General features: G+C 45.8%; 1 protein-coding gene across 1 annotated transcript in view; it reads left to right on the top strand.

Annotated features, from left to right (window-relative positions):
• Positions 1-5,189: 5,189 nt before the first annotated feature.
• T265_04992 (hypothetical protein) overlaps positions 5,190-18,334 on the top strand; it is a gene marked incomplete at both ends in the record, with an annotated part of 39,923 nt that continues 26,778 nt past the window's right edge. Inside the window, 8 exons of the mRNA XM_009169882.1 lie at positions 5,190-5,319; positions 7,721-7,817; positions 7,854-7,961; positions 8,622-8,667; positions 8,710-8,811; positions 9,781-9,907; positions 11,802-11,965; positions 13,246-13,404. Of these exons, the coding sequence (XP_009168146.1) occupies positions 5,190-5,319; positions 7,721-7,817; positions 7,854-7,961; positions 8,622-8,667; positions 8,710-8,811; positions 9,781-9,907; positions 11,802-11,965; positions 13,246-13,404 (933 nt within the window). The remainder of the gene's footprint in view (positions 5,320-7,720; positions 7,818-7,853; positions 7,962-8,621; positions 8,668-8,709; positions 8,812-9,780; positions 9,908-11,801; positions 11,966-13,245; positions 13,405-18,334) is intronic.

The raw sequence follows: 18,334 nt of genomic DNA on the forward strand, positions 1-18,334 counted from the left end.
CTCGGCCCCTCATTACAAGCCCCTTTCTTGAAAATGGGCACTATCACCGACTCTTCCTAGTTGTCTGGACAGAATTCTTTTCCCAAATGCAAACGAACAGATCAAACGAGCGCTGACTGAGGAATTGACCCCCATCTTTGAACAATGCGGGTGGGTGATCATCCGGAACAGAAACTCAGTGGTGCTTGAGATGACATGCAGTCGTAAACTTTCGAGGCTGTAGGTGTTTCCACGTTCACCGTCCAGGGTTCTACGTCAGCTGCGGATGTGGCAGCTGATGGCAATTTTGTTCGAAATATTCGGCCCACTGGTCGAGGAGTTCTTTATTCAAGATGGTTACTCCATTCCGATCCATTATATTTTCATTCACCAGTTGCTTCCTGGGACCGGTCGCACGGATCAACTGAAATAATCTGGCATTACCGACCTTTTGGGCCTCTTTCGTTTCCTTGGCTTCCTCTGTTCACCACACTCAACAGTCAGCTCGCATGCTCACTTCCACTTGACGACTGATAATCCCGATTCGGAGTGGCGTAAACAGAGAGGTGGCCAACCCTTGACCTGGCAGAGGAGTATGAAGGAGATGACGAAACGCTTGGGTGCTGTCGGTGCTACTCGCCTTCCAGGATGTGGACCGCGTGATCCTCACTGTGCCTGGTTGGAGACACTACAAGATATGGCTGGCACCCGATGTCAGTGGCGTTCTTGTTGTCAGTTTCTGTCCAGATTGCCTGAATGAATGTCTGGAGGTGTAGGCACCTCGGAATGATTGTGTTAAGCTAGCACTAAGTCCCTCCCCCATCCACCTTTATTCTTTTCTTTACAATAAGGCTTTCAAATAAGTCATGGTTGTACGACGGTGAAGCATCGGTGTTGAACACTGATGTCATGCTGTCGATGATGATGATGACTGTTCGGTCTGACATCCAGTGCTCGGGTGCACCCGGTGTTGCCATGCCACAGGCGAAATTCCCTGCAGTATGCAATCTCGTCTCAGTATGAGTTCACGTCTGATGTTGAAGCACTTGGGGAAGATTCTGGAAGACGATTCTAATAAATTCGTCTTACATCCAGATGTGCCAGTCTCTCAGTTGCCCACCCATTTGTTCGCACCTTATGCGACCCCGAGCAAGCGCATGATCGGAATCCACGGATGTGTTCCAAAACAACCGGCAGTCAGTTATTCGGGCCAACGGTAGCTGATGGCACTGTGGTCGATTTGGGTTAGTGGTCCGCATGCCTTTGGAGAACACCATGTGGCCAGACGACTTGGGCTATTTCGGAGGTTAGTACTGCATAAAAACAGTCTGCGATCAGCACACATCTGAAGCAATCTTTCACCACTGTCCGTACGTACCGTGGCCAATCCATGTCGACCTCCCGATTGAGTCTCATCCTGTCCACTTCTGCATTTATATCTCCGGGAACCACCACGATATCTGAGCTTTTGGCTCGCCGCGTGGTAAAACCTGTCTTTGGCAGCATCGGAGCTAGTCAAACAGACAGACATCGACCAACCTCCCGCTTGTGAGACTTTCACATATGTTACCAGACAAACCGTACAGAGACGACTATCAACAAGTATCCAGTCAAGCAGGGCTACTCCTGTCTGTTGACTTAAGACGATAACAACACCTGCACATTCAGCCTCAGTAGCCTGTGCCACCAGAGGTGCACAGCCCGGAGCGAGTGGAGACTGATGGGGCGGTTAGATCAACCACTCTGTCTGTGTCTTCAATTCTCGTTCCTGAAACATCACACATCAATGCCGAGCGAGTCTAGTGTAAGAGCAAGAGCAGCTTGTTGTTCTGCTTGTTTCCGAATGCGGGCTTTGAAGGCGGCCGGTTGGACAGGGCATTGTTTTCGGTCGCCGGAAAATCAAAGAGTATGGAATATACAGCCATGCATTCGAGATAATGGCGTTATCAGTTCGCTTTGCATATTGCTACGCACTGAAATCAATAGGTTTGATGCATGAGTGTCACTGACTTCGCGATTATGCACTGTCTGTCAGGGCGAGATGACTCAAGTGGTTAGAGCGCGAATTTACTGACCGGAAGGTTCGAACCCGACCTCTGCCTCTCAACTTCCCCTGTCTAGGCTTGGGCAGCCTGACAGTATCCCAGCCCTCGTGCTCCCTTTGGGTGGCATGGCAGCTGGGCACCGAAAGGGTGTTACAGCTGAATGATTATTTATTATTATTATTATTATTTACTGTCTGTCATACCCATTGATGAGTAGGGTCCCGGATTTCTTATTGAGGGAGGCGGCGTTTATCAAAGCGAATGAGTCTACCGGTCAGTGTTTCCATACTTCCTTGTCAGGTGATCGCCTGTCCTCCTCCTTGTCCCTTCTGCTCATTACAGAGCAGGGTGGAAATGGCTCTGCTAGGTAGACGTCCCTATGCTGTACGGAGTACATGCTCCAACCAGTGTAACGTATGAAGCGTGAGTAATCCGTCTATTGTGTAAGAGTTCCTTTCCCATAAAACTATCTGGCGCACCTCAGCATTGCTAATCCGATGCTCCCACCACACCCGACCAATGTCTTTGAGACACCAGTGGTCACCCGCTGACAGCTTTCGTGCGCCCTCTGCGCATACAGTACACGTTCCCGATCCCTATATGAGCATGGATGGCCTTGTAGCAGTGTACCCTGTCTTCGACAGACAAACTGACTTCACATCGGCGCCACCGGTGTCGGCGGGGGGAAATAGCCCAGTGGTTAGAGCGCGAATTTAATAACCGAAACGTCCGTGGTTCGAACCCGACCTCTGCCTCTCGACTTCCGCTGTCTAGGCTTTTTCAACCTAGCAGTATCCCGGCCCTTGTGCTTTCTTCGGGTGGCTTGGCAGGTAGGCACAATTACAGGTGCCCGTGGTTGGCGAAGGCTGTCCTGGCTTTTCCGTCTCGAGAAGTAATCCCGTCTTCAGCCAGTCCGCCGGAACTTACAACTGCCCAGGTAAATAAATTTGTCTGCTACGTCGATTTGCCCGTCTAAAAGCATGTTGTTTAGGTTTGATCCCATCCATTTCAGAAGGGCTTGGTAAACGATCGGTAGTTTTCAATTGGGCAACGTTTCGCTTTTGACACAAAAGCTTCATCAGGCCAAGTGAACAGGTCACCAAGTTGGCCAGGTTTTAAGGCGGACGGGGAGTCAATCAATAAGTCCTCTTCGGATTATCAAACTAGATCAGTGTTGAGTGTTACTTAATGGCTTTTGTCGGCTAGTGTGGTTGCCAAAACCTTGAATTGATGGGTTGGAGGAGTTTGAAATTAGTTCAGATCGGCTCTTGTTCTTTAATCTTCCACTTCAAGGTGCTACAGTTGATGACTCACCTCGGGCGCCACTGGTAGATTTTCTTTGGCCTTCGTGGGCTCGTGATTGGTTGATCCCATCCAGCTTTCTGGCAGCACTTTACACTTTACAGGAGTGGAGCCTCTTTCCCCAACGTGACTGCGTTTCCAGTAGCCTTCGAACCATCTCAGCTCGATGCGCTTAACGTACTAAAAATCGCCTAGGTTGATGAACGAAGTTGCTCTGCTTTAACGCGCGCAGTGCTGACGGAGAGCGATGCCATAAGCAATCCCACATAATGGCCTGGTTGGAGTTAATTCGGGCTCTCCAGAAGGGGCGGCAATCTTTGAGACTCTCCATTGGCAACTGCTAGCCACATAATCTGGGTTCACCACCTTCTGGTTGGTGGCCTCCAAGTAATTCGGTGATCGTTTGTTTTGAATGTTCTTACTGGCCAAGAATGGAGATTTTCAACACTACTGAAGAAATTGTTCGTCTAGGCGTAGCACCGTTGCAGTGTCTAGATGCCATGCTACCCGAAGGAAGCATGATGGCTGGAATACTGCCAGGTTTCCCAAGCCTAGACAGGGGAAGTCGAGAGGCAGAGGCCGAGTTCGAACCACGGACCTTCCGGTCAGAGAATTTGCACTCTAAACACTGACCCATCTTGCCCTCTTCCTTGAATTGCAAGGGCCATATTGAGAGACTGCTCGTTCCGACCTTACACTACGTAGGTGCAAGGTGCATACCGAAAGATAGTACGGTGAAGGTCGTTTTATTAAATAGTGCTTATGTTTGGTCTTTGTCTTCGAACATTAGGCCGATGTCATCTGCGTATTTTATTTTGACAGGGTTCTCAACAGCGACAGTTTTGAAGGCTTTCCGGCGTTCGCTTCACTATTTCATCGCGATGAAGTTTAGTAAAGCTGGAGGTAGTTAACCTCCTTAAAGGATGACAGTTTTTCGAGTTGGCTTTCAGGGAGTCATCATCATCATCATCGACAGCATGACATCAGTGTTCAACACCGATGCTTCACTGCCGTACAACCATGACTTATTTGAAAGCCTTATTGTGAAGAAAAGAATAAAGGTGGCTTTCAGGGTGAGGATCAAACTTCCGGCGCCTCCTACCTTAGGCAGACATGGTTAGAACCACTAACTGATCAACAGAATCGGAAGCGCCTTGGAATTCAAGGGACAGTAAGATCGCGAATCGTTTGTACGCATGACGTTGTTCTAATACCTGAGGAGCGTGAAGATGTAATCGCTGCGGCCTCCACCCGGTCGAAACCCCACCTGATGTTTTTGGGCTAAGTTTTCGCGTCTTTGGCCTATAAAGTATTATTGATGCCAGATGCTTCTTGCCGACAGGAATAAAACTGACGCCTGTTCAGTCATCAAATCCACTGTGAGTACCCCTTTTGAAGATGGGCACTACTGTTGACCCAGCGCAGTTTTATGGGATGGTTTTCTAGACAGATGCAAAGAGGCTAGACAGACATTGGCCGGGGGGGATTCACCGCCTTCTTTGAATAGAACAGGTGGAACATTATTGGGACGAGGAACGCAACCACGCTTGAGTGGGGAAGTACATTCGGACCCTTCCGTAGCTGAAGGTGGACCCCATATTCACAGTTCACGGTTCTGACAAAGCCCAACATTCCGGATTGGAAATATCAGGTGGTCAACTGAATTGTTGATGTCCCAGCTTAGGTCCATGAATCCCATATCTCAGCACTTATGGAGTCACTTCACGGTCCGTTTCGCAATTGTTTCTACCTCGGTATTTTTAGCGATCTCAAAAAGGGTGATGAACGGTCTAATTGATATTACCAAATCATTCGCGTCCCTTCTGTTGCGACACTGGATATGCGCACGAGACCAAACTGAGAATGCCGTCCTGGAGGGAGCTGTATTGTCCAAACGTTTTCCGGCGGCGAGCATTAGAGTTTCGTTTCAAATTCCTGCAACCTGGAACAACCAGTTTTATCGACTTCCGAGCCGCACTCGATCCGGTTAGTCGTAAGTAGCTGACCTTCTAGTAGTGGCCATTCTTCATCAGTGAAAGTTTGAATGTGAGTACATGATGATGATACTATGGAGTTTGATATCCTATCTGGTATATAACAAATACCTTTGTTCTATCCTTATCCCCAACAGGCACGTGCAAGGAATTCAGCGACGTATCAACTCTACCCGGTATGCCTTCATGCCGCCGAATATCGTCTTCTCAGTTGAGATTAGTTTATATGCGGGATTCCGTGCATGTGAAACCTTGCCTCTGCGAGCGTAGGATGCCAGAGTTTTTTGCCACTGGCGAGTCTACGGGATGGTGAGAGTTAGCTGTCTATGGAAGTCTTCACTAGCTGTATCCGGAGACTATATCATAGCCTACCATACCAATCTCAACTTTGTCAAATGAGGTGCTGTGTGCGTTCGTCGTGGCTCCCAATCCACGTCAGGGATGACATTATCTCGGTAAACAACTGGAAAACTCAGCTCATTTTCCTTGTGGCCTACCGAATCCGTCACTGAAGCCCACACTAGATCACTTCAGATCTAGTAGCTGATGACTCCTCTTGGGCAGCATGTATCCAAAACATTTTTGGAGCTGAATAATGCCCTCTCTAGAGGTAGTTGCTCGGAAGCAAGTAACGAGACCATGCGGTTATTTCTTGAGGAAGTTCTCTTTAGTTCCGTCCCAGTGGAGCTGGCTTTCCATTCGACCTTCTTCGGTAGACTGAGAACCGAAGCCCAACCATAAGGCCTAAAAGCTGCAGAATGAATCTGAGCACGGCGCTGCTCCGGAGCATTATTGCTTCAACAAAGTTGTGCCTGAACATCATCATGAGCCCCAGATAGCTGAGTGGTAAAGGAGCAAAATCACTGGCAGAGGTTAGTGGATTGAACCCAACCTGACCATCTCGACAGCTCCTGTCTAGATTTCGGCAACCTGGCATTATCTTGGCCCTTAGAGTGGCATGGCAACTAAGAACCGAAGTGGTGCCGTAGCTGAACGATATTTTTCTAAAAAAAAATTAGATTGTCCGATTGATCGCTTGGGTGTTTAGGCACCCCGAGAAAGCTTGTGATCGGCTAATTCCAAGTCTGTCTCACATTCACTTCCCTCTTCATCTTAGGGACTTAGGTACAGTTAAGTAAACATTGTGGTTGCGCAGCAGTGGAGCATCAATGTCAAAACTGACATTACTGTCTCTGATGATGACTGATGATTTACCTTTGAAAAATGAATGCAGTGTCCCGTAATTACGTGTCCACGTAACCATCTGGGTCAGAGCCTCAGTGTTTCTTCACGAACCCAACTTGAGGGGGCGAATTTCACTCCTTGATTCCGCCTTTGATCCAGGGCATGAACAATGATTCTATCAAGGATGATGTGATGACGCTTGTGGCTTGGTGCATAGTGGCGAGTAGATTCTGGTCCAAATGCATCATCCTACCATTAAAAGGGTCCTGGAACGATCGCACTTTGAACCCGTGCATGTTTTCACTTTATTTGACAGCCGACACGTCTTGCGCGATCGATTTGCATCTTTTTAAGGTGACCATCACTTTGACCCGAGTGTTCCTATTCCTGGAACACGTCAGAAGTTCAGCTCATGTGAATTTAGTTATACTGTGCTCGTTTGTGTCTACTTGAAAATGTTGTCTCCTGTTTCCAAACCTTTATGGAGATGTTTGCAAGACGGCCGCGGAACTCTAACCAGTATCTTCCAGCTATAGTTACAAAGCCTTATCCACTTGGGTGATCGGCTCTCTAAGTTTTCTTGGTATTTTTCCTCCTCTTACTCTTCTCACCGAGTCCATGGTATTCCACTTGTTGTCTTTGTTCACCGTTCAAACCTAATTTCCCCTGTTTGTGCTTGTATAGGCCATTTTAGCAGATGCATTGTTTAGAATAAAGTTATCATTGCCTTTCTGCATCGTTTACAAGGTGTACCCTTGCAAATGGGGGTGGTGAGTATTCTCATATCATACATCCTTCCCCCTTGTTCTTTCCGTATGAGTTGATTTTGACTCATGCGATCCCATACGACCCTTGTCTGTCGTTGTTTATGTTCTTATCCCTTGTCGTATGTGACTTGTCCTAATTTTAATATGAACTCTTGTAAGTGGCTGACTGAGAGTGCACGAAATGACACTTGGGCATAAGGGGAGACATGTCAGGAATGATGTCTTCAATGCGTGAATAATTGTTAAATCTTCTTGTTTAGTTTTTCAGTCCTAACCGTGGATTTCGTAGAAGGACAATATGTTTGCCACTCGCCTCAAGTACTCCAGTTCATTTCAGTCTACTGCTTGGCTTGGATCGAGTGAAAGAGTCATTGACTACCTACTTATATACGACATCAGTGATTCGTCCAAAGGTACGGTACGACTTTGTTCTTTCTTCAATATCCAGGTTGCCAACTTGAGTATTGTCATCCCCCAGATCTCCCAAATATTGTATCTGAAGCACAAAACCTCAAGGAGTTTGTGTTCCCTTGCAACCACAAGAAGTAGGTCCAAGGTCTTTTCCCCCAGTCTACTTCTAGTACCCTTTCGGAGGAGTACACATTGATTTTCACTGATGCCGATGGAAAGTTAGATTTTGTGAGCTGTGTTTGCCTCCCAACTTCCGGTTATGTTGTCTGTCTGAGGAGGTAAGTTCCTGTACTTGTTTTAATGAAACGTTCCCAGTCGTCATCCTTGGTTTGAATTGTTCCACACTATTCTTTTGATCATCAATCAACGACAGCTTTATTCATCTGGATTACGCCAAATGCTTGGGGTTTTAATCGACAAGGTCTTCATTGAAGACGATCAAGCTGTTTTGCCCGTCTATCCCGGGGGCCCGATTCTGTCAGTATGTGTGTGACTTCTCCCAGTGCTTATCCATTCAGAACATCAGCATCCCGATACCCGACCCACGTTCCCACCCGTTTTATCACGTAAATACACTTCCAAAATATCTATCTTTGTAGCGCTATATTTTGGAGTACTACAACACACTGTCCATCAGTAATTGGATTGTTGTATTCGAAAGGTAACTTCGTTTAACTGATTCACAACTCTGTTTAGCATGCTATTAGAGAAGAGTGTCATATTTTACTCGAACCGTTTTCAGCGCATTTCCTCGTGTGTATTAGCCAGTCTTAGTTTGTTATATCCGCTCACATGGTCAGTCCCCGCACTTCTCTTCGTTTAACCCATTCTTTTCAGGGTTCATCTCATCTACCCATTATTGCCACCCACATGCATTGACCTTCTTGGGTAGGCTATAATACGTTCATCTCTGGTTTATTCCGAACTTCTTATCCTAGTTGTCCGTCACCGTTTGTGGCTGGAATACACTCTTGTGCAGTCGAGGTTAGTTTTTCTTCCTCAACCCTTCGGACTGGTTAACTTCAGAAAGCCAAAGAAGTTTTGAACGAAGGAATACGCCTTGTGGATCTGGATAATGACGTTGTTTATACCAGCGGCTCATCCGAACAGCGGTTACCTTCCGCTTTGGTGAGTTTTGGGAAGCAGCTACCTAATAAGGCTTTGTGGGTTACAAAACAAAGACAACAGGAGTATTGTAGATTGTGTTATTAATGTCACTCAGTGCAGTGAGCTCGTCACAAGTCCGGAACCTCCTCCTTCCGGGGATTTCTATCGAGATCTTCATATCACTTGTGGCTCGAGCCGGTATTCACATACTTTTACTCTTGGAAAAAGTCTGAGATTTTAGCTAGTCGCCGGCTTTTCCATAGCTTTCAAAGTTGAGCGATTTAGTAACATCTAAGACCGCGTACTTTCTTCAGTCTAACGTTTTTTAGAAACCTTCAGGAAAATTAACCCAAAACGTTGTCGAAACGAGCGTTCACATTCGACGTGGCGTCTTTGAGAGAGATACGGGAATCGCTTTAGACTACCTCACGAAAGGTCACTCGCATCATTTAAAGCTTTTAGAAAGGGACTACAAAGGCGTTTCATAATACTTTTCAATAATCTTAAGAATAACTGTCACACTTTTACCTGTATACATTGACCAGGTGTCTGTATGAACACTCTCAACCATTCAGGCTCCTTGGCTTCTTTGTTTGACTGGTGTTTTTTCACAACCTAGTGGCAACAACTCACATTTGGCCATTGACTGGTAAAATGGAGTAACTCCGACAAACTGGCACCTTAGCTTCCAAATCAGTGGAAAAAAGTGCACAATGGTAAAACTTCACTCTTCCTCCTCTCCCTGAGGTGAACAAGGGTCGCAAAATCCGTGGAACAACTGTTGTTCGTATTTGTGCACAAGTATGCAGAGTCGCCACGAGGTTAGACATACCTGGGTTGTCACCGCCATTCAGTTGAAGTTGGTCTGTTTCTTGGATGATCGTTTTCAGTATGGATAGTATGCTCAACAAAGTGGAATCGTCAGTGGATTGAATTGACACCATTATAAACGGCGTTTCTCACTGATTATGCACGCATTTTCTCCTTTAGCGTCAATGGTTGCTCCGACGTTGCTTCTCCTCGCACCACGCCATACTACGCCGCAAGCGTCCTACGCAGCAGGCAGCAGCAGCGGCTCTAGTCAGTCCGTTTCTGGAGGCGATGGCTATTCTATTAGGTGAGTTGGTTGAATCCAGTCTAGATTTTCGGTCACTGCTGCTGATGGGGTATACATGTGGGCGTGTTTGTGTTTCCACGCCCACTCAATAACATCTTGCCGTTCTCCGATATTTGTCTTCATTCAAACTTGGACGATGGTGAAACACATATGGTTCCAAAGCTCTAAAATCTGCAGCTGGAGTGATACTGCCTTACTGGGGCGTTAATACAGTCTTAGTTTAAGGTTGAGTTCAAACAAATTATATGAGCGCTTGTGGGAAGACACGATGTGATAACAATGATGCCTAACTGACTGATAAGTTGCATACCACGATAAGCGGCTGGTTTCACTTGTCCTTCCTTCCATAGTCTAACTGCTCCGTAGCTTATATGCCATTCTACAGCCCCTCATCCTCGTAATTAATTAGATTTTCTTTGTTTAGGGGACACCTTAGGTAAAGACTTGAAAAGGGGTGGCAGCGGAATAGAAGTTGGATAACCGCAGCCGAGTTAAATGTCTTACATACTTCGTGATTTCAAGGTTTACCCGTATGACGAGCACGTCCCCTACGGTTGTTTGTATGGGCTTTACACTCGGTGAGAATCACTCATGGGGCGCTTGCGCATTTGGGTGTTGTTGGTTCAGCAAACCGTTGGTTCTTTCTGTCAGCAACCTGGGCTTTCGCGTCATCAGGGCACCCTATGCATCGCAATCCGTGTGCATGGACTGTTAAACTAGGCGTCTTACTTCCCACGTTTCGAGATCATATGTTTTAAGGGACTTAGGTCCTTAGGCAAAGTGTGCTGACCTTACTAGCCGATTATGTTCGTCTGGTTTGTTTACTTGAGAGTGACCAACCAAATCCCATCTTATTGACAATATTTCTTGCTTGTTCCGTTAGTTTGGCGCTCTTACATCAGCTCTACCGCACTCATCTCGGATCCACTTCGTGGATTGATCAGCCGATGTTACAGTCATCCTAGCTCACCTGGGGTTTAACGTCTTTCACCTTCGATTGGATAAGCAAATGCGGCTGGATTAACGTTCGGGCAGTTGTTTTCCCACCACAGTGCCAGTACACTGTTATATCTCGTGTGTCATTCATGCCGATTTGCTTCTTTAGGTTCCGTGCAGATGCACGCGATTTCGACATTCGATTATGTTCAGAATTTTTCTTTTCATTATCCTATGAGCGTTGCATTCCATTGGTAGTTTCAATGAGACCTGGCCGCAATACAGTCTAAGTTTAAACGTGTCAGACATGGACATGAGTTCGTCTAGGGTTAATGTACTCTTGAAACTCTTGTTCCCTGAAACCTGAAGTTGGATGTCACACAAAGACCGACTGTTGGGAATTTCCCAAGGATGAGTCTCATCCGGTATCTTGTCGAAGCCTATTTTGCTGGAAGCTCTTAGTTGTAGCATTCCCACCAGTATGCGTATTTGCACTATACATGCTTCAAGAACATCGGACCGGATATATAATTTCATAGAATACTAGCTCTCTGATGACCTCTGTGACCGTCTGAGTCGTCTTCTGAATTATATAAGGTTTATGATAGACAACAAAGTCTTTTAGGCTCACTTCGTACACCGCGACAGCCGTTATACAATAGAATCCATCGGGAGGGGACGCTTTACCAAACAGATCACTTTTGGTTAGAAACGTGCAATCTTCTTGGAGAAGTGTCCGCGTTTTGGTCAACCAGTATATTTTCTAACGTTTATCCTCCATCGTCCTTGAGGCTGTTTCTGGGATAGTCTGAAACCAGCCATCGACACGAACTTCTTGGTTATGTACGTCTCTCACACATACCATGAGCTTTTAATGCACAAATTCTTCACATTATACTCAGGTATGAATCCGTCTTATCCGGTGCTCCGTTTGTATGCTAAATATTCATCTTTTCAGGCGGCTATCGTGAGGCAATGACCAGGGGGGCCAAGAGTGGCACATTTACCCACGTATTAATACCGTCAAGTTGGACTTTCGATCCGAATGCTTTTATGGCAACCCGCGGTCGTGAATGTCAGGCTTACCTACGTGAATTACTTCAATCACAAATGTTTCATCAGGTAAATAGGAGAACTTGTTTGTTTATTGGGAATTCATTGAAGTCATGTGAGTTACTGATACTCATATTTCCAAGGTTAAATTTGCATGACTGATATCTCACACAGCTAGCTTTCATCATCACCTATCAACCATATAATGGCACACTACGGTGTATCAAAACTCTGCATCGACGCACTTGCAATCTGTCTCTTCCAGTGTTTGGCACACGGATATGCCACGTTGACCAACCGTTACATGACGAAAGGCACCAAAACGTTGGCAAAGAAAGTTAAGCTCGATGTTTGTTGCAGTGTAAGATAAAGCCCAATATTTACTGCATCGTAACATTCCCGTCCGCAGTTTTAGTTTTTCGAAGTCAATTCGGTTACACAAGTGCCAAACAGTTTAGAAGCCTTAACCTCAACTTTTGAACTATTTTTCATGTCGTTCACAAGTGTTATACGCCCTCGTGGCCTCTTTCTGCGTTTTTTGGTGGTCATGGTATTTAATCAGAGTGAAGGACGAAGTCACTTCACGATTCACATAGTAGCGAACTGTAAACAGGTAGTGAGCGGTCTTTTCATTGACACGAATTTCCACAGGAATTTGACGGGGTATCAAAATTCAGATTAAATCGTTCACCTGTGGCACCCTTTCGGTACCTAGCTGCCATGCCACCCGAAGGAAGCACGGGGGTGGGGGTACTGCCAGGTTGCCCAGGCATAGACAGGGATGCACAGGTCAGATCCGAACCACGGATCTTCTGGTCAGTAAATTCCTGCTCTAGCCACTGACCTCTGACGGGCATTGCTCACTGTTGAATTTCCCGAGGAGCGGCTTGTATTCATGAGGTTTCCCTCCTGGGGTATAGTATTACAATGTTTACCAATTCTGACTTGAGTAAACTTTTCAATCGCTTCATCTGTCTAAGTGCACAAACCTATTAGCACAGCCAACACAGACTTTCCACATTTGACATCTGATGATGATGTTGAGGTGGAGGATGGCGGTTCATTCATCCCCGTAATGCCACTATGCGGCTAACACGTAAATGTTGCGTTCCGTTCGACTATAACTGACCACAAGCGAGTTTATTGTGAGGACCCTGTCAGTTTTATCACAGGAATGCACCTAGCGACACACTCAGCTATCTGGTTACCAAAATAGTAATGCCTTCAGTGTCCCAGTCGACAACAAACCGTCTTTGTGGAAGTGATGAGTAAGAGAATTCAGCTGGTGTTGCTTGCTTTTAGGTTGGTTTTTCCTTATCTTTTCCGTACCTTCCATTCCACCATTCTAGTTCATTGAATCTCGACTGGCCGAATTGAATTCCGATTTGGGAATGATTCATCAAGATGATTTCGAGGATTGTATCAGTCGAGTTCCAAGTCACGTACGCTCGAATTTGTCAGACCTACTTGAACGTGGTCGACGGGGGTTTGGACGCTTGGCGACACGAGTGAGTGTTTTTTATTCCCACCCGACATTCGCATATCCGTTTTTATTGTCTCAATTCTTTATATTCATTCGTGTTATATGTTATTCGACGTGGAACCATCCGATTCATTTACCTGCCTATACGCCACAAATGCGTATCAGCTGACTGACGGTTGTTACGAATCAACAGTTGCCTGTTACGTAGTCCTTTGTTTCATCCTCGGAGTTGTTCCAACCGTGTATTTAAGTGAATCCCGTGCATAGAAGGTTGATGTCACTTGTGACCTCGCCTCCACTCGACTCTATCCGTGTAAATACACAGTCAGTCGTGGTTCAAATATTGGCGATCTGAAGCAATGATCCACAACAACCCATATGATATTACAGCCGCTGTCCATGCTACCTGCAGTCAGTTCCCTATCAAGGACAAAATAACGCAATACACTCATTGTTATTACTCTGCTAGGCCTCGAATCTCTAGCTATTGGCCAGCAAGTTGAAATTCCTTTGGTGAATTAGACACGGACCTCAACATGCACAAGGAAGTTGCATTATATTGTGACAAGATCTGTATTCATGACATCACAGTACTTGGAGCTCATTCGGTTCGAAGTAAGTGAGCCTTTATGTCAACTGTGTTGGCTAGTAACATTGTGCACATTGATGGCCGGGGAAAGTGTCCTCCACCAGCGTGATCACGTGAGGAAATAGTCACTCGCATGGTTCCGAGGAGCTTAAAAACGGATGTACGCGTTTATCCTATTTCGATGCCAGCCTTGCAAGTCTGTTGTGTCTGGAACAGGACAAAGTAAGTAGTTTATTATTCCCGGTGGTGCGCTGATGGCAGTTTTTTGCTACTAAAGGTGATTCTGTTTTGAAGTGACACCCCACACAGCATTGGTGCCCTTACATCTTTCCCCTGCGTTTACTTGTCTTCTTGACGCCGATTTTGATCCTACAGGGCGAAGTATTGCCTCCTAGTTTCTTTTTATTGCCGTATTAATCCAGTCTAGGGTTTCTGTTTTCTGAGCTGCACGGCAGGATTTTACTGGCCATTGAATGAACCAGCATTTTTGGAGAACACACGCACTATGCAGACAGTCTACCGTTTACTGGGCAGAATGGTTTTGTGACAACTCGTATGTCTGACCACAACAACCCATATGATATTACAGCCGCTGTCCATGCTACCTGCAGTCAGTTCCCTATCAAGGACAAAATAACGCAATACACTCATTGTTATTACTCTGCTAGGCCTCGAATCTCTAGCTATTGGCCAGCAAGTTGAAATTCCTTTGGTGAATTAGACACGGACCTCAACATGCACAAGGAAGTTGCATTATATTGTGACAAGATCTGTATTCATGACATCACAGTACTTGGAGCTCATTCGGTTCGAAGTAAGTGAGCCTTTATGTCAACTGTGTTGGCTAGTAACATTGTGCACATTGATGGCCGGGGAAAGTGTCCTCCACCAGCGTGATCACGTGAGGAAATAGTCACTCGCATGGTTCCGAGGAGCTTAAAAACGGATGTACGCGTTTATCCTATTTCGATGCCAGCCTTGCAAGTCTGTTGTGTCTGGAACAGGACAAAGTAAGTAGTTTATTATTCCCGGTGGTGCGCTGATGGCAGTTTTTTGCTACTAAAGGTGATTCTGTTTTGAAGTGACACCCCACACAGCATTGGTGCCCTTACATCTTTCCCCTGCGTTTACTTGTCTTCTTGACGCCGATTTTGATCCTACAGGGCGAAGTATTGCCTCCTAGTTTCTTTTTATTGCCGTATTAATCCAGTCTAGGGTTTCTGTTTTCTGAGCTGCACGGCAGGATTTTACTGGCCATTGAATGAACCAGCATTTTTGGAGAACACACGCACTATGCAGACAGTCTACCGTTTACTGGGCAGAATGGTTTTGTGACAACTCGTATGTCTGACACCAAGTGAAGAGTGGAAGAGAGCCAGAGGCGGTCAAACAATGACTTGGCAGCGAAGTATGAATGCAATTACCAGCAAACTCAGCTGCGCTGGTCACTGCCGTCTTCCTGGATGAGGACCCTGAGACGGGCCACATCAATGGCTAGAGACGTTGTCAGACATGGCCCAGTCGCGCCCTCAATGGCCCTCGTGCATCCAAGCTATTGCCTTCAACGCATAGCTCCCTTTCCAACCAACCCCCCACTTGACAGCCCACTGACAGTGGTGGATTTATGCACCAATTTATCAGCTCCCTCCTGCAATGTGCAGCTACTTACCCTTCCCCCCCAAATCATCGGTGAACGAAACTGCGGCAGCTACAACCACTGTACGATGAGTACGCGGTTACTACAGCTGATAATGATGATGATGAGGAGGAGGATTAGGTCTGTGTTTAGCACACAGGCGCCGAGTTCGAGCATGGGCTGTTCAGATGTATCCGGACTTACTGGCTTTCACTGTTCCTCAGCAAGGATTGAATATTTGATGAAAGAACCCGTGGAATTTCGTGAGCAACAAATGGGAACTATTAGACTCGAGAAGGCTCTCGAGACTTGTAGTTGACGCAGCACTACTCATAAGATTACCCATGACTAGTTTTATCCCTCATAAGGCTCATCTGGCGGCCCAACTTCCCCAGCTTCTGTCAATCTTATACTCTACCAAAATCTGACGTGGCTTTTTTGCGGCCCAATCACTTATGCAATATCGTAAATGGGAGACTCAGCCGGAATTCAGTTGGATATGTTCTTATAACCAAATTACTGTGCAAATGACGGTGCTTTTCGTAACTCACCAGGCTATTTCATACGACAGTCATGGTGACAACCGTGTGGCCGTCCCTTTGGTGAACAATGTTCCGATTCCGGTGATGAAATATGTCCGTATGAATTATAATCCGTCACCATGACGGTCAACAACTTAATTAGGTGCGTACATGTTTACGAACTTAAGTCAATTTTCAATCAATAGTTTTGATTTTTGGCTACACTCGTTTTGCTGATCCAGTGTGTGCTGCCACCGGTTAGCGAAATTGTGTTTAGATATCGACGTAGCATTCCAAGTTTTCCAACGTCGTCTGCTTCCCTCTTCTCGGAGGCGTCAAACAACTCGCTTGTTGCTTCAATCGGATCTACTGAAGCTGGGAGGCACTTGGTTCCATCAGTCAGCCGTGGTTGACAGTCTATTTTTGCAGACGTTACTCTACGTTGTGAGCATCGCAGAGGTTTTCAAACCGCAGTTCTCACTTCCATATTGTAAGACAAGTCAAAACTTTGTTGAAGGGCGGAAATGCATTCAGCACATGTCTGATCCCTGTTGAGCATCATATGCAGTGTGTACCTCTTAAACCTCGATAGAGTTTTGTAATCGCGTTTTCCCAGCTGAATTTTGGACACTGTCCCATTTAGCTACAAGTAGCTGCTGGATCGGTAGTCAACTTACATTTGGAACATGTTTAGTCCTACTGCGTCCACCGCACCGTTTGCGTTATCGACTGGCTCCTCATGCGACGACCAGGGAGATAGCCTGTATTTGATTGCCTCAGGAATTGCGAGATTTATGCCGCTGTTGATTCTGAACAAGAGTGAAACAGCCGAACGATTCTCCTTGACCTATAGACTAGATTAACTTTGCCTCACGGGGTGAAATCCAGGTTTTGAAGTTGATTTCGACTGGTGCCCACACATGCATGAAAATCTGTCTTACGCTAACAGCGCAGTTGCCTCTGTTTATCGGCACCTCCATCATGACACTATCGGCTTTGCTCTGCTCTGAACCAGTATAGTCCGTGTTACGACGTATCCACACAGGACTATTTTCCTAATGGTTCCAAAACTGTTGAGTAGCGCGCTGCTGCCCACGTAACCACATTTGGAAATGATGCAGCTTTGGGATAAAGATAATCGCATTCATGCTCGCAATGATACCACCATAACCGTCGTGGATATCACGCAACTGGGCACCGTTGTTTCACCCTCTTGTGATCAACCTCTCTTGTTCTAGAAGAACCGTTTTGTGTGACGAACGCTATAATGGAGGGGTGAAGTAACCTACCACTAGCCTTCATAAACATCAGAACCAGTGGCCAAAGCACCACTGAAATTAGCTAATAACAGTCGCACCAAGACTTAATGGTCAGCTGTACTGCGGTTCCTTCAGATTTTCCTTAAAAGGACTCAACTCTGTTATGGTAACCGCATAATCGAGTCTGCCGTGCGATCATCCTCAGTCAGGACTGTTGACGTCGTGTTTGTTACTGATGGCAAACGCACCACAGTCTACTGCACTGTCAACTATGGATTCGCTCAACTCATCACCCCACCCGCTGGTGTTTGATCACTCGGCACTGTTCATTTGAAACGCTGAATTTCCAACCACACTATCTTATGGAGTTTTGTATGTTTGGTGGGCAGCCGATGAAAGAGTAAAGCGTTCCATAGGCACTGTGCTTACATATGTTTGACCTCAATTAGATAAATTGATCATTGTTTTTTTTTCTGGAGCACGTGAATAAACTCATCTAGACAGCATTTTTTCAACACTGATTGGGCCCCACTCAGTTCACAAAAAACACACTGAATCTATCTTTCTCATTTGGGTCTTGAATTTTTTGCTTATGATTTCTAAATGGTTGTTCTGTGTGCCACATATTAACCAAATGTGCAGTGTAATTGCCCTGGATGGCTGTTTTCTTGTGTCCACGTACATTGGTAGAGTGTGACATGTAGACTCTCTTGTCGGTAACCTTTTGCAACCAATCCTTCTAATTTCAGTGGCTCTTTTTCACGGCCCTATAGACGTCGTGAGTGTAGGGTTACCGAATGACCATATCTGTGATATTTCTCCACTTGGGTTGTCGTTTCGTTTTTAATCCCATTGTGCCAGATCAGTCACTCCATCAGTTCCATACTTGTTTATGTTCATGACATTTATACACTATATATATATATATATATATATATATGTATATATAT

Source organism: Opisthorchis viverrini, assembly GCF_000715545.1.
Source record: "Opisthorchis viverrini unplaced genomic scaffold opera_v5_88, whole genome shotgun sequence".
Lineage (NCBI taxonomy): Eukaryota > Metazoa > Platyhelminthes > Trematoda > Opisthorchiida > Opisthorchiidae > Opisthorchis > Opisthorchis viverrini.